This window comes from Hippocampus zosterae, chromosome 2 (assembly GCF_025434085.1).
Source record: "Hippocampus zosterae strain Florida chromosome 2, ASM2543408v3, whole genome shotgun sequence".
In the NCBI taxonomy this organism is placed as follows: domain Eukaryota; kingdom Metazoa; phylum Chordata; class Actinopteri; order Syngnathiformes; family Syngnathidae; genus Hippocampus; species Hippocampus zosterae.
This window is the reverse complement of record NC_067452.1, coordinates 12,371,212-12,385,237: the sequence shown is the minus strand read 5'-3', so window position 1 is coordinate 12,385,237 and position 14,026 is coordinate 12,371,212. Positions and strand designations below refer to the sequence as shown.

The 14,026-nt window shown below is 43.0% G+C and overlaps 1 protein-coding gene across 3 annotated transcripts in view; it reads right to left on the bottom strand.

The window, feature by feature from the left end:
• Nucleotides 1–14,026, bottom strand: part of pcbp4 (poly(rC) binding protein 4) — a 68,434-nt gene that overhangs the window by 34,406 nt on the left and 20,002 nt on the right. For 2 of the 3 annotated variants that reach the window (XM_052058110.1, XM_052058112.1), the window contains exons 2-4: nt 6,731–6,899; nt 5,546–5,569; nt 437–469 (exon numbers count right to left, since the gene is read on the bottom strand). In XM_052058110.1, the coding sequence (XP_051914070.1) occupies nt 437–469; nt 5,546–5,569; nt 6,731–6,838 (165 nt within the window). In that variant the 5' untranslated portion in view covers nt 6,839–6,899. The remainder of the gene's footprint in view (nt 1–436; nt 470–5,545; nt 5,570–6,730; nt 6,900–14,026) is intronic. The other variant, XM_052058111.1, reaches the window with a different exon arrangement.

Below are 14,026 nucleotides of genomic sequence, written 5' to 3'. Positions count from 1 at the left end.
GTCGAGCCGCTTCTCCTCCACATCGAGAGGAGCCAGATGAGGTGGCTTGGGCATCTGATTCGGATGCCTCCTGAGCGCCTCCCTGGTGAGGTGTTCCGGGCATGTCCCACCGGGAGGAGACCCCGAGGAAGACCCAGGACACGCTGGAGAGACTACGTCACCCAGCTGGCTTGGGAACGCCTCGGAATCCCCCGGGGAGAGCTGGAAGAAGTAGCTAGGGAGAGGGAAGTCTGGGCTTCCCTGCTAAAGCTGTTGCCCCCGCGACCCGGCCCCGGATAAGCGGTAGATGATGGATGGATGGATGGATGGTCATGAGAACAATTGTTGCTTACACTCATCGTGATATCATCACTATGAGTGCAGATAGCATAAGTGAGATTGGGGACGGTCGGTGATGAAATGTGGCGATTGCAGCTGCAAGTGGTGCATACCGTACCTCTTCACGTATTCGTTTCACAGTCTCTCCTTTCTGGAATAAAAACAAAATGAAAGGCAGCTTTAAAGCAGATTCATTTGTTAAAAAATCCAAAATAAACCTTCAAATTCCTTAACTTTGAGACATGTCTCATTATTCAGAGCAAATTAACATCAAACCTGATTGGAATTTAGCAGAATGTTATATTGCACTGTTCTGATGCAACAGTGTGTCACACACACACGCACACACACACACACGCACGCACGCACACACACACACACACACACGCACACACACACACACACACACACACACACACACACACCAGCATTAGACACATTTTGGGAGAGGAGGATGTGTGACAGCTATAATTGATGTATATGCTATGAAAGAAGGAACTGAAGACCTTCCTTCCAGAGACAAAAACATCAAACAAGTTCATACTTGTGTCACCTTCATCTGCTTCTCCTCAGCCGAGTCATACAGGGCTCCATTCTCTTCTCACTCATGACATTCTTTCTATGGGCTCCCTGACCAACTCCTTCTTACATCTTAAAAACAAGATCATGTCCCATATTCTTGGCATGCCACGAAGTCCTTTGTGAGTCTACTTCATTTTTGCTGTTGATGAGGGGAAAAATGAGAAAGAGAGAAGGCGCTCGAGTGCTATCCAGTGCTCGATAGATGGAGTACAATACGATTCAAGAAAAAGTACATTTTCTAGTGGAACGATTTGTTCCATTCAGTGGGATTCTATGTTAATCCAATATATGCTGTATATTGATGTTAATGCTGAGTGAAATTATGGGAAATGTTGGAAAACAAATTGAAAAAGGTCCAAGTGTATATGCTGAGAAACCTTAGATTTCACTGGATGCATTAAAAATTTGTGGGAGGAAAGAAAGTAGCCAACATTTTATGAGGCAGTTTCAGATGTTGAATCCAAATATCGCATTCATTTTTCTTCTATTTTGTAATTTGGCATTGAAAATCTCTCTCTCTCTCTCTCTCTCTCTGTATATATATATATATATATATATATATATATATATATATACTGAAAAAAAAAATCCTCATCTCACCCCTCGGGTGGTGTCCGTCCCTCATTCAGCTCGCGTCCTCTACCAGAGGCCAGGAAGCTTGAGGGTTCTGCGCAGTATCCTTGCTGTTCCCAGCACTGCACATTTCTGGACTGAGATGTCCGATGTTGTTCCCGGGATCTGTTGCAACCACTCATCTAGTTTGGGGGTCACTGCCCCGAGTGCTCCGACCACCACAGGCACGACTGTCACCTTTACCTTCCAGGCTCTCTCCAGCTCCTCTCTGAGCCCTTGGTATTTCTCGAGTTTCTCATGTTCCTTCTTCCTGATGTTTCCATCATTTGGGAATGCTACATCCACTACAATGGCTTTCCTCTGCCCTTTATCTATGATCACGATATCTGGTTGGTTCGCCATTACCATCTTGTCAGTCTGGATCTGGAAGTCGCACAGGATCTTCGCTCTGTCATTCTTCACCACCTTCAGAGGTGTTTCCCATTTTGACCTTGGGGTTTCCAGTCCATACTCCGCACAGATGTTTCGGTAGACTATGCCAGCCACCTGGTTATGGCGTTCCATGTAGGCTTTCCCTGCCAGCATCTTACACCCTGCAGTTATGTGTTGGATCGTCTCAGCTGCCTCTTTGCACAACCTACACCGTGGGTCTTGTCTGGTATGGTATATCTGGGCCTCAATGGCTCTGGTGCTCAAGGCCTGCTCCTGAGCAGCCAGGATGAGTGCCTCTGTGCTGTCCTTCAGGCCAGCCCTCTCTAGCCACTGATAGGACTTCTTGAGATCAGCCACTTCAGTTATGGTCCGGTGGTACATCCCGTGTTGGGGCTTGTCCTCCCATGATGGTCCCTCTTCCAGTGCCTCATCTTCTGTTCCCCATTGTCTGAGACATTCTCTGAGTACGTCATCCGTTGGAGCCTTCTCCTTGATGTATTCATGGAGCTTGGATGTTTCATCCTGGACAGTGGCTCTCACACTCACTAGTCCCCGGCCTCCTTCCTTTCGGCTTGCGTACAGTCTCAGGGTGCTGGATTTGGGATGGAACCCTCCATGCATGGTTAGGAGCTTTCAGGTCTTAACGTCCGTGGTCTGAATCTCTTCCTTTGGCCACCTTATTATTCCTGCAGGGTATCTGATCACTGGCAGGGCATAGCTGTTTATTGCCCGGGTCTTATTCTTGCCATTGATCTTAGGACTTGCCTCACTCGCTGGAGGTATTTGGCCATAGCCGCTTTCCTTGTTGCCAGTTCGAGGTTGCCATTGGCTTGTGGTATACCAAGGTTCTTGTAGATGTCCTCAATGTCTGCTATTGTTCCTTCAGGGAGTGAGACCCCTTCAGTGCGGACTACCTTTCCTCTCTTAGTCACCATCCAACTACATTTCTCAAGCCCGAATGACATCCCAATGTCGCTGCTGTAGATCCTGGTTGTGTGGATCAGGGAATCTATGTCCCTTTCGCTCTTAGCATCTTAGCTTGGTGATTACTTGGCTTAGGGGGTTCAGTCCTATGCAGAACTGCAGTGGGGAGAGTGCATCACCTTGGTATATGCCACATTTGATGGACACTTGGGTAAGTGGCTTGCCATTGGCTTCAAGTGTGGCTTTCCACATCCTCATCGAGTTCGCAACGAAGGCTCTTAGGGTCCTGTTCACCTTATACAACTCAGTGATCCATGTATGTGGCATCGAGTCATAGGCTTTCTTGTAATCAATCCAAGCTGTGCACAGGTTTGTACGTCGGGCCCTGCAGTGTGTGACTGTTCTGTCAACCAGGAGCTGATGTTTGGCTCCTTTGGTATCTCTACCAATGCCCTTCTGTGCTTCGCTCATGTATTGATCCATGTGTCCACTTATCTCCTCCGCAATGATGCCTGACATGAGCTTCCATGTTGTGGAGAGACAGGTTATTGGCCGATAGTTGGATGATCAGGATCGTTCGCCATTTGGTTAGCCATTCTGGGTGAGTCCTATCCCTGGTTCATTTGTACTGCTAGGCTCATGGAGTGCTGTGAGTTTCTTTAGCCAGTAGGTGTGGACCATGTCACGGGCCTGGTGCTGTCCAGTTCTTCATATCTGAGACTCTTTCCTGTATGTCTGCCACTGTTATGGTAACTGGGCTCTGTTCAGGGAGGTTGCTGTGCTCCTCTCTCAGGGTCACCAGCCATTGTGCACTGCTGTTATGTGCAACCTCCTTCTCCCATATGCCTTTCCAGTACCTTTCAGTTTCCAGTCTTGGTGGGTCAGCTCTGTTGTTAGGACCCTGCCACTGAGCGTACACTTTTGCAGGTTGTGTTGCGAACAGCCTGTTTATTCGTCTGGCCTCGTTCTCTTTCGTGTACCGCTTTAGGCAACTGGACAAGGCTCGGAGCAGTTTTGGCAGTTTCGAGTGCTTCAGGTATGGTCATCTGGATGTACCTCTCGGGTATCGGCCTTTTCATCACACCTCTCTGGGCCTCCGTCAATTGACTCACATCTTTCCGGGCCGCCTTGATCTTAGCCTCCAACCGTCTTTTCCATGGTGGGTAACGTATCTCATGGCTTCCATGGTTGCTCTTATAGCCCAGAGTCTCCAGGATCACTGATGCTGAAGCGTATATCAGCTCATTGGTTTCTGTGATCGTTACGGTAGGGATCGCCCTCAGTGCTGCATTCACACTTTCTATGAGACTTTCAGATGGTACTTCACATAGCCGTTGTAATCGGTTTTTAGGTTGCCCAGCTTTCATTCTCGCCATGATCTTAGCTTTCAGGTCAATTGCTGCCTCGCTCAGCATTTCATTCATTGGGGCTGGCCACCCAATCTCATCATCTGCATTCATTGGGGCTTGCCTCCCAATCTCTTGTATGACCTCCTCCTCTGATCTGGCAGCCTGGGGCCCTTCACCATGGAAGCTGCGTTGTACCTCATCAATCTCAAGTTGTGACAGTCGGCATATCATTTGTTTTATTGTCTCTCATCATTGTATGAGGTAGGCATTAGCGTGAAGGATCTTGCCCAAGGACCCACACTGGATGGTGTCATGTGCTCATTTTTGCCCCAAGCGGGATTCGAACGACCATCTCCCGTATGCCAAACCGATGCCTTACCAACTGAGCTATCCAGCCACCGATGTATACTGTATATATGAGCATCGGCATATATATATGTATACGTGTATGTATATATACATACACACACACAGTATATCAGTCCTTATCCTGTATTTAAAACAAAAATTGATTATTAAAGGAATGATTAAAGTTTAGACTTCTTCCTATTCCTTTTTGAACATCCATGTGTAAGTGTGCATTTCATGCCTATATAATTTATATTTTCTTGTCTCACAAGGGCTTATACTTATATTAACAGTAGCGGTATGTTTATTTTTTAATTATTTTGTAGGTGTTCGAAACAATACTGTGAAATATTTTCATTCACCATAGTCTGGCGTGTAATAGATCAGAAAATAGCCCAAAATGTTGATTATTGTTTGAAATCGCATCACTGTATGTCAAGTTCACACTGTACAAGCGCAAAGCGAACTTATAGCATATTGCAGCATTCACTGAGGCATCATTCTTTTGGGGAGACTTTATATTGGTACAAATCTATGTCCCGCTACCTTCTTCTATTGATGCAGGTGTTGTATTACAAGGCAGCGAACTGACACCACGAGTGCCCACCAGGGGCCACCAGGAAAGCATCCGTGGAGTTCAGTTTCGTCAGAAGGCTTGCAGTCAATATGCTAATGATTTTTTTTAATCTCTCTCTCTGTCTCTCTCTCTCTGTCTCTCTCTCTCTCACTCTCGCACTTTTGATGGATTGCTGTGTTGCATTAGGGATAATGGGGATGGTTGCGTCGTTGGTTCGAGGCAATAAAATTTGGCTGAGGATATTCCAACCAGCAGGGTTTCTGCTGACTTCCAATAAAAGGAGGCCAGATGGGAGAGCAGTGTGGTTCTAGAAAGGTTTGTGAATCATAAAAGGTACCAATATGACTAGGCTTAATAGAATCATGGAAAACGCAAATCAAGGTATCACTCAAAAAGTGAAAATGATATCAATGTAGAGCGGAATCACAAAAATGAAGTTTACCTTTCCTATGATGCTGCCAACCTCCTGTAATACAAACATACAGAAATACAAATTCAGAGCATCAAGCAAAACAGAAAAAAAGTCTGTCGCAGCTGCCTGTTTTTGATATTCAGTACAGATCAGTAATTCAGTTGCAAAATTAATGTGTTTAGTAGGAGGTTTCAGTGCCTGTCTGATTTGTGGTTCTACGGGCAAGGCGCCGTTCCAACAGCCGAGTGGCCGTGGCATTGATATTTCATTGGCCTATGAATCAGTTATGAGCGAGCCCCACATGACCTCTGCCAAGCAACAAGCCACCGTGCAAAATGGAAAGAATCCAAGAGGTGCTTTGTTCTACAATGCGGGCTATGCTCCACGGCTAAAATTCTAGTCCACTTGTGAGTAAGGTTAGGTTCCAATTAACGAAATAACTAAAACTGAAAAACATTTTGTCAGCGAAGTAAAATTTAAAAAACATGTTTTAAAAAATATTGAAACTACATTTTAAGTTGCTAAAACCAAAACTAGATATATTTATATTCACCATGTTCATCGTTTTCATCTTTGTCACATATGAGTTTTCGGAGTTGAAATGTAAATGTATTTTTTTTTTCGTGTTACTATAAAGCCATGCGGAAGAAGAAAGATTGAACAGTCATTTTGTGAATTTATTGTATCTTGCCTTATTTGAATGCACAAAACTTACTCTGACCCTTTTTTCAGGCAAACAATGCATACACACACACACACACACACACACACACACACACACACACACACACACACACACACACACACACACACACATATATATATATACAGTATATATATAATATAATAATATAATATAAAGTAATTAGTAAACTAAAAGAAAGAGTTTCAGAAATATACACACTAATAAAACGAACACACGAACTGACTAAAGTCAACTTCATTGTCAAACACAGACGAACAGAATTAGATGTCAATCGAAAATAAAAATTAACCATAATTAAACATCTCAAACTATTATAATGCTGCTTGTGATGTTTCATATCATATTTGTCGTCTTAAAGACCAATGTGCTCGGTGGCCTAATTTCCCCTCGAAAAAGTCAAGCCAGCACAACAGTTTAATTGCGTGTGATTTCATTCAAACAATTGTGTATAATTCATGAGGCAGATGGAAACTGTGCAGTACATGACATGAAGCAGGCGGCCTTTTTACCTTTCCATGCATGAGCAGTCGCAATGTGAGGGTCACTCCCAAGCCCCCGTCTCCAAAATCCTGCTCACAGTTCATAGTGATGTGGGAGTGGCACGCAGGGAGACGCATGAACAAGGCTCATTCGCTGGTCACGCACTCAAACCAAAGCCGGCGCTCGCTCAGTGCTGCTCTGAAAAGAAGGGAAAATTAATTCAACCTTCATCCACTCAGAATGCGAGCATGCATCCAAAAACAAGAATTTGCTGGTATCCTTTAGTTTCAAGTATTAGAAAATAGTCATTTCGTAATGTGGCAATAAATGAATGAATATTATCATGCATATTATTATTATTGAAAATAAACGGGTCATTTTTGTGTTATATATATATATATATATATATATTTTCACACACACACACACACACAAACAAATGAAAACAAAAGTTACTGATGAATACATTATTTTAGGCCATAATAGGAAAGACACTCAAGAGATCTGTTTATCGCAATTGCTTGTGATTGATGACACTAGTGTGGCCTGGACTACTACACTACTGCTACTGGAGACACATTCCTTGTGTGTTCTTCATACAAGAAAATAAACTAATTACTGTAAATGGCGGTACACTTCAAATGTCAACTAAACAACTTGTCAGGGAAAAATCATTACAAATATCAACTTTTATTTCTGAACAAATGTATTCAATACAATAAAATACAATAGTGTTGGCTTCTCTGAAAAAGACTTCTTGCACAGCGGTAAAAACAAATTCGGCTTCGCAGAAACAATGGGAGCAAAACTGAAAATGAGCTCTCAGATGCATTTGATTTAGTTCTCATAGGAAAGACATGTAAAGCAATCGGCAAAAATCCTATTCAGTCATTTCAGAAAACATGCTGCAAATAATGAAATGTTGTTTAAGACATATAATGGTCAAGAATGTTTGGCCTTAAGATTGCGAAGAATACCACTTTAGAACAGTTTTTTTCTGACAGAAATGATTACCTTTCAAAGGATATTGATTGCCAAAAATCCAATCACTCATCCATCCGTCTACCCTCCTCACGAGGGTCGCGGGGGGTGCTGGAGCCTATCCCAGCCATCTTCGGGCAGTAGGTGGGGGACACCCTGAACTGGCTGCCAGACAATCGCAGGGCTTACATAGACATACAACCATTCACACTCACACTCACACCTAGGGACAATTTTTAGCGTATTCAATCAGCCTGCCATGCATGTTTTGGGAATGTGGGAGGAAACCCGAGTACCCGAAGAAAACCCACGTAGGGACTTGCATGGGGAGATCATGCAAACTCCACATAGGGAGGCCAGAGACGGAATCTAACCCTGCACCTCTTTCCTGTGAGGCCGATGCGCTAATCAGTTGACCACCGGGCCGCGCCAAACAATCAGAAAAATTTGACAGATTTTCTATATTTGGAAAGGTTTGCCTTTAGCATCACTGATCAGGTTATATCACAAGGAAGCATATGTTTTTATTTGATCAAATTGACTTCCGGGGCTTCCATTTAGTCTGCTTTCAAATGTTTTGTGTGTATGTGTATAGATAGATATGCGCACGCGCACATATATTTACATATTGTGGGTTTTGGAATTCAAAATGAAATATCTTCCTTCTTACTTTGACTGATGCTGATGGAGATTCATAATGAAGCCCCCGGTGTGGACAGGATATTGAGCAGGAGCATTGGCAGTGTGCGGAATATTGCATGTGTTTTCTGAGGCGAAGAAAGCAATGGGAGCCTATCATGTTTATGCTTCTATTACGTTGAGGCGTTGATTGCCATCAGATGACCTGTAGCAGGGGTCACAAAGGAAGACCATATGAGTTGCTCACCACCGATGGTCCATTTTGATTTCTCTCTTGAAAATATAAACACCGGAATGGAATTTTAGAAATAGATCTTGAAAATCCACCCATTATCTGAACGGCTTATCCTCAAGAGATAGCCTTAGCAAGATCAGTGACTTCACATGCATTAACATTGATAATTAGCAAGAATAACCAATTGGGTCTTTTGCATGGAATTTGATCAAAAATGGTAAAGCCATCCCCCACTGAATTTCATTTTGAAACGCATTCATTCAACTGATATGAGTGTTTAAATGATTGGCAGTCGCTATAATTCAAAAGGTAATTGTTTTTTCAGAAAAAAAAAAAATTCTAATGTGATAATTTTACACTTTTATGGCCAACATGTCTTCACAGTCATGTGTCCCAAATGACCTTTCACAATGTTTTTTTGAAGATGCTACTGTAATAACATTTTTGGTATGGGATCTTTCTCCGATTGCTTGCTATGTCTTTTCTGTGAAAACCTACCGGTACATCTCTGCAATCACTGTTTTACCCTGTTGACACTCTCTTGAACAATACCAACAAACAAAGGGTTGGCTTGAGTGATTTCAAAGGTAGTCATGCATCAATTTGCTGTGTACAAGTAATAATACAATGAGATGGTGAAACATTTATTCTGTTCCACTTGGCCCCTCCGAGGGAAGACGAAGATCAATAACGAGTTTAACAACCCTGGTTGAATGAGGAGTTAGCCTCATTCATGCACTTGCATCTGCAGAATTGGGAGGGCAACTCATAGAAATTGTGCACCTCACCTGGTGTTCGATCAAAAAACTTATGCTAAAATCATTTGTAATTTTTAAGATTTTTCTCACTCTTAAATCTTGTCGTTCAGATGACATTTGCATTGGACTGCCATTAAAATCTTTTTCTCAATTTTCTTGATGATCATGGCAAACTGTTTGAGTCGCTGATGGCGGTACACTCGCCAGACGTGTGTGTGCAGCGTCGGCTCTGTTCCCACTCAGTGACGGGGTGGACGCGGGTGTGAATGGTTGTTTGTGTCTATGTGTGTCCTCAGACTGATTGGCGACCAGTTCAGGATGTTGTCTGCCTTCTGCCTGCTGGGATAGGCTACGGGAAACCCCATGCAACCCTGTTCAGTATCAGTGCTGGAAATGGATGTATGGATGACTTTTTGAAAAGAGGACTTGAAGCATGGCTGTTTCAGCAAGGGAGGCATTCACAAATACTGCATAAAACCAAGGCGGCATTTTTTAAAAAAAAAAAGCTAAATTAGAAAAAAAGAAAGGTCTTTACTGTTATTCAGTGAATTATGGGGCGTAATTAAGTGCATCGTATGAGTAAAAGTCTTTCAGGTAGTTTATTTGAAGGGTGTGAGTCAAACTGTTAGCCGTTCGCTTTAATCAGTACCCAAGAAGTCGATCCCGGTTGCTGATATTTTCAGACTCCAAATGACATTGAAGCACTTCTCCAGCTTATTTCTTTACTTTCTTCAAGGAATCAAAATGTAGTTTGCATGCAATTTACTTTTTGTTCTTTTCTTAATTGTAAAACAGTGCTGAAGCAGAAGAATTTCTTTGGCTGGTGGGCTGCGCCTCGAAGCCAATTCCTCTCATCTCGCAACATTTTTTTCAATCTCCACCAGGAATTAACACGTAAATCGATGCGCTAACACCGGCACAAACCGCTATGCCTACGAAGAACTTTTCATAAATCCGGCTTAACGCATGTTAAAAAGTTGTTTAAGTGGGCGTTTATTTGTTCAGTCCTCATGAGTTGCCAATTGTACATGAAAAAAAAATACAGTCTGTGAAAAAAACAAAAAAAATCAGCCGTCTTTTGTGCCTTGAATCCGATGCTTTTCCAGGGTCAGTGCATATTGCACACTCGCCCTTTCGTAACATATTTGACAAAAAAAGCTGACAGAATGCGAACAACACGGACTTGTTTGTAACAACTGTCGGCGAATCAGGCCCATTGTTTCTTTGTGCTGTCGGTTCAGCGGTATTTGAAGGAAAGTAATTCAGAGAAGCACAATAGGGAGTGGAGGTTTTGTCCTTTGGGAATATAGGATGTCTGTACTCCATTTCAAGGCAATCCATTCAATAGCACTAAAATGAGAGGCAGCGGATTTTATTGGCAATTTAATGACACTCGGTAACAGTAAGCTGTCTTGTCGGCCTAATCAAGGTCACTTGTTTGCCGAGCATATCCTGAGCAAACTGGCCCTCTGCTGACTCTGCTGCACATGCTCTGGTGTGTGCGCGCTTCATAAATCGGAATGCCGTCAGTAGATGCAGTGAGCTATGCGAGGAGATCATGTTTAATAAATGGGCATTATTTGAGATGAGATCCAACTCCCGGGAGACGCGTTGTAGGCCGCTTTATTGCTTTTGCTTAGTGCACAAGGCCATTACGGCTCCGTTGGTTTATTTATGCACTTGAAGCGCGCGGAGACACGCTCAGATGCCCGCACACATCCCTCTTAAGATGTCATAAAGCTCGACTGCCTGTGTGTGTGTGTTTATTCCTCCACGGGACAGCGTGGCGTGCCAATTTGTCGGTAAGCAGTAAACGCGGCGACGAGTCGTTTGGATGGATTAAATCGCGGCAAATTAATCGTGCTGCGCTTTTTCTAGTGAGAAGCTCGGACTTGTGACAGTCAAAAGTCCATCCCCGTGTGGTTTTCATTTATTTGAAACTTAGGTCACGGCCTTGATGGGAATATTTGCCGGCTGCTGAGGTACAGATAGGAGGCCGAGTGATCGTGAATTTATCTTGTGGTCGTGTGATTAACACACATGTTCTGAGCAAGCACATTTGTGCAATCCGTGGGTTAACTTCATTATGCTTAGGCACCAAAAGGCCATGGCTCATACATAAGTGATTTATAACATTAAGGTTAATGGTTGCAGTCATCAGTATGTACAGCTCTGTGGGTTGACAACAAAGCATGCGCTTTGTGTCCGAACGAGAGCAGTGAGCATCTGAACTCCTCATTTACAAAATTTTAAGCAGTGGCAGCAGCATTCCACAATGGACAGAGCCTCATTGTTCTCAAGTAGAAAAGAGAATAAGAAAAGCCGAGACTGTGGCGTCGCTGTTACGAGTCACCACCAATGCGTCCCGACATATTCCAGAGATGATGAGAAACCAAACGCAGCTTCCGGAAAACATTTCTTCATATCAGCAATCAAGGCAACATAAAGTCTGTCAGCCTCCTTTTGTTGTGCGCATATCATGTGATCTCCTTTTTGCGCAGCACAACAAATAAGATTTGAATTCTAATTACGAATATCATTCATTCATCTTCCGTACCGCTTGATCCTCACGAGGGTCGCGGGGGGTGCTGGAGCCCATCCCAGCCGTCTCCGGGCAGTAGGCGGGGGACACCCTGAATCGGTTGCCAGCCAATCGCAGGGCACACACATAGACGAACAACCATCCACGCTCACACTCACACCTATGGACAATTTAGAGCGTCCAATCAGCCTGCCATGCATATTTTTGGAATGTGGGAGGAAACCGGAGCACCCGGAGAAAACCCACGCAGGCCCGGGGAGAACATGCAAACTCCACACAGGGAGGCCGGAGCTGGAATCGAACCCGGCATAATTACGAATATGCATCATAAATTTGATTAACAATAAATTTAAGGCAGTCAATCTCAATCTCCTTTCACCACCTGAAAAAATATATAACTCGTCAAGTATCACCACAATAGCTCAAAATGAAAACACCGTCGTGTAGTAGGCATACGCGTTCATCTAAAATTCCTAAAATGTCTGTATAATATATAATTTCTTGTCAGCGACTGTAACATTATGCACAGTTTGAACATGAACAAAAGCGTAAAGTACGGGAAAAGAGAAACACTGAACTTCAATAATTACTCATTTCAAATATATGACAGATGAAAGTTAAAAAGTTGATTGAGAATGTATTTGAAAATTAAACAGTTATTCAGAATTAAATGGATAACTTGCTTTTCCTCTTCTTAAAAGTTACAGCTGAATTGTGTTTAGATCTACTGTACTTGAAAAGTAAAAATGTACTGTACTTAATTTGAAAACACTGTCTTTAAAAATAAAAGTTTGAAGACAACACCCGTCTCCAAGCTTCGTATCTGTGTAGGTATTGTCCATTCACCAGCCACGATATTTGGTATAGCTGTACAAAGTAAAAGATGACAATAGTGTGACAAAAACTGTCAGTTGGCTATATACATGGTTGGAATACTTAATATTACTTGAAGCACTGTTATTTGAATTCTTTGTACTTTACGGTATTCCTTCAAAGCTGGATGCACTGTTTTGTTGATAACGCAACAAAAACTTGAACCAGTTAGCTTAACGTGTGTGTGTGCGTGCGTGCGTGTGTGTGTGTGTGTGTGTGTGTGTGTGTGTGTATGTTTGTGTGTGTGTGTGTGTGTGCGTGCGTGAGTACACACACACACAATGCTATACTGGGTAGACAATGTTTTCCGTATTGCATAGGACTAGTTTTACCTTAAGGTCTGACTTTAGAGTTTATATGCGTGATCGTTAGTTATGCTAAAGGATACTGAATTTATCCACATAAAAATGTTGAACTGGATCTCCTTCTGTGATTACTGAGGAAAGCCCACATCAAAGTTGCACCGAGAGCTGTTTTTTCTTCCGTTACATTTGCTTTCTGGAACATCCATAGCAAAGAAACTGCCAAGATTCAAAGGAACTTTTACAACTGCTTTGTCTGAGGACTCCGCAGCCCACACCTGTTCCGAGACAAACACGTCCCTGGCGTCAAAGAGACGACTGAGCGGGCAGGCTTGTAGCGAATGCACAGTCCTGACCAGTATGGTAAAAGACGCTCTCAGGATTCCCCTCTGCATATAGAACTTAAAGGAGATCGGCCAGATAGAGTGTTTGTTTGGTGAACAGGCGGGGTGTCCCCAGGGTGTCGCCACATGCAGAGCATTACGTGACATGGTGTCAACGTGAGTACACGTGCGATGGCGACGGCATAAAGTGAAATACCATTCTCGCACATGCCCGCGCAAATCCCAAACCCACTACCGTCACATACACAAATAAAGTGCATACATTCAGCTGTTGGGATGAAAGAAGCCAACAATTCACACACTATGTAGCACACGGGAAGCAGCTAGTGGAAATACAATTCGGAGAACCTTTGATCCAACATTAAGTCATGCTGGTCGGCTATATTTTCTCCATGCGATCAGTCATGATCAGGCACAATGAAATGAATAAAATCAATTCTTTTTTGGGTCACTTAAAGCTTAAACAGCAAACAGTTACAGGCAAAATTTTAAAATGGTTTGGCAACACTTTGTCTTTCAGCATTTAGTGTGCAACAGAAAACATTTTCCAAGTGGAAAAACATTAGGAAATAATTCACTGATGAAAGAATTAAGTATAGAAGCAATATAATGAGTGAAGATGCTTGCTCTGCATAATTTATGTGTGCTGCC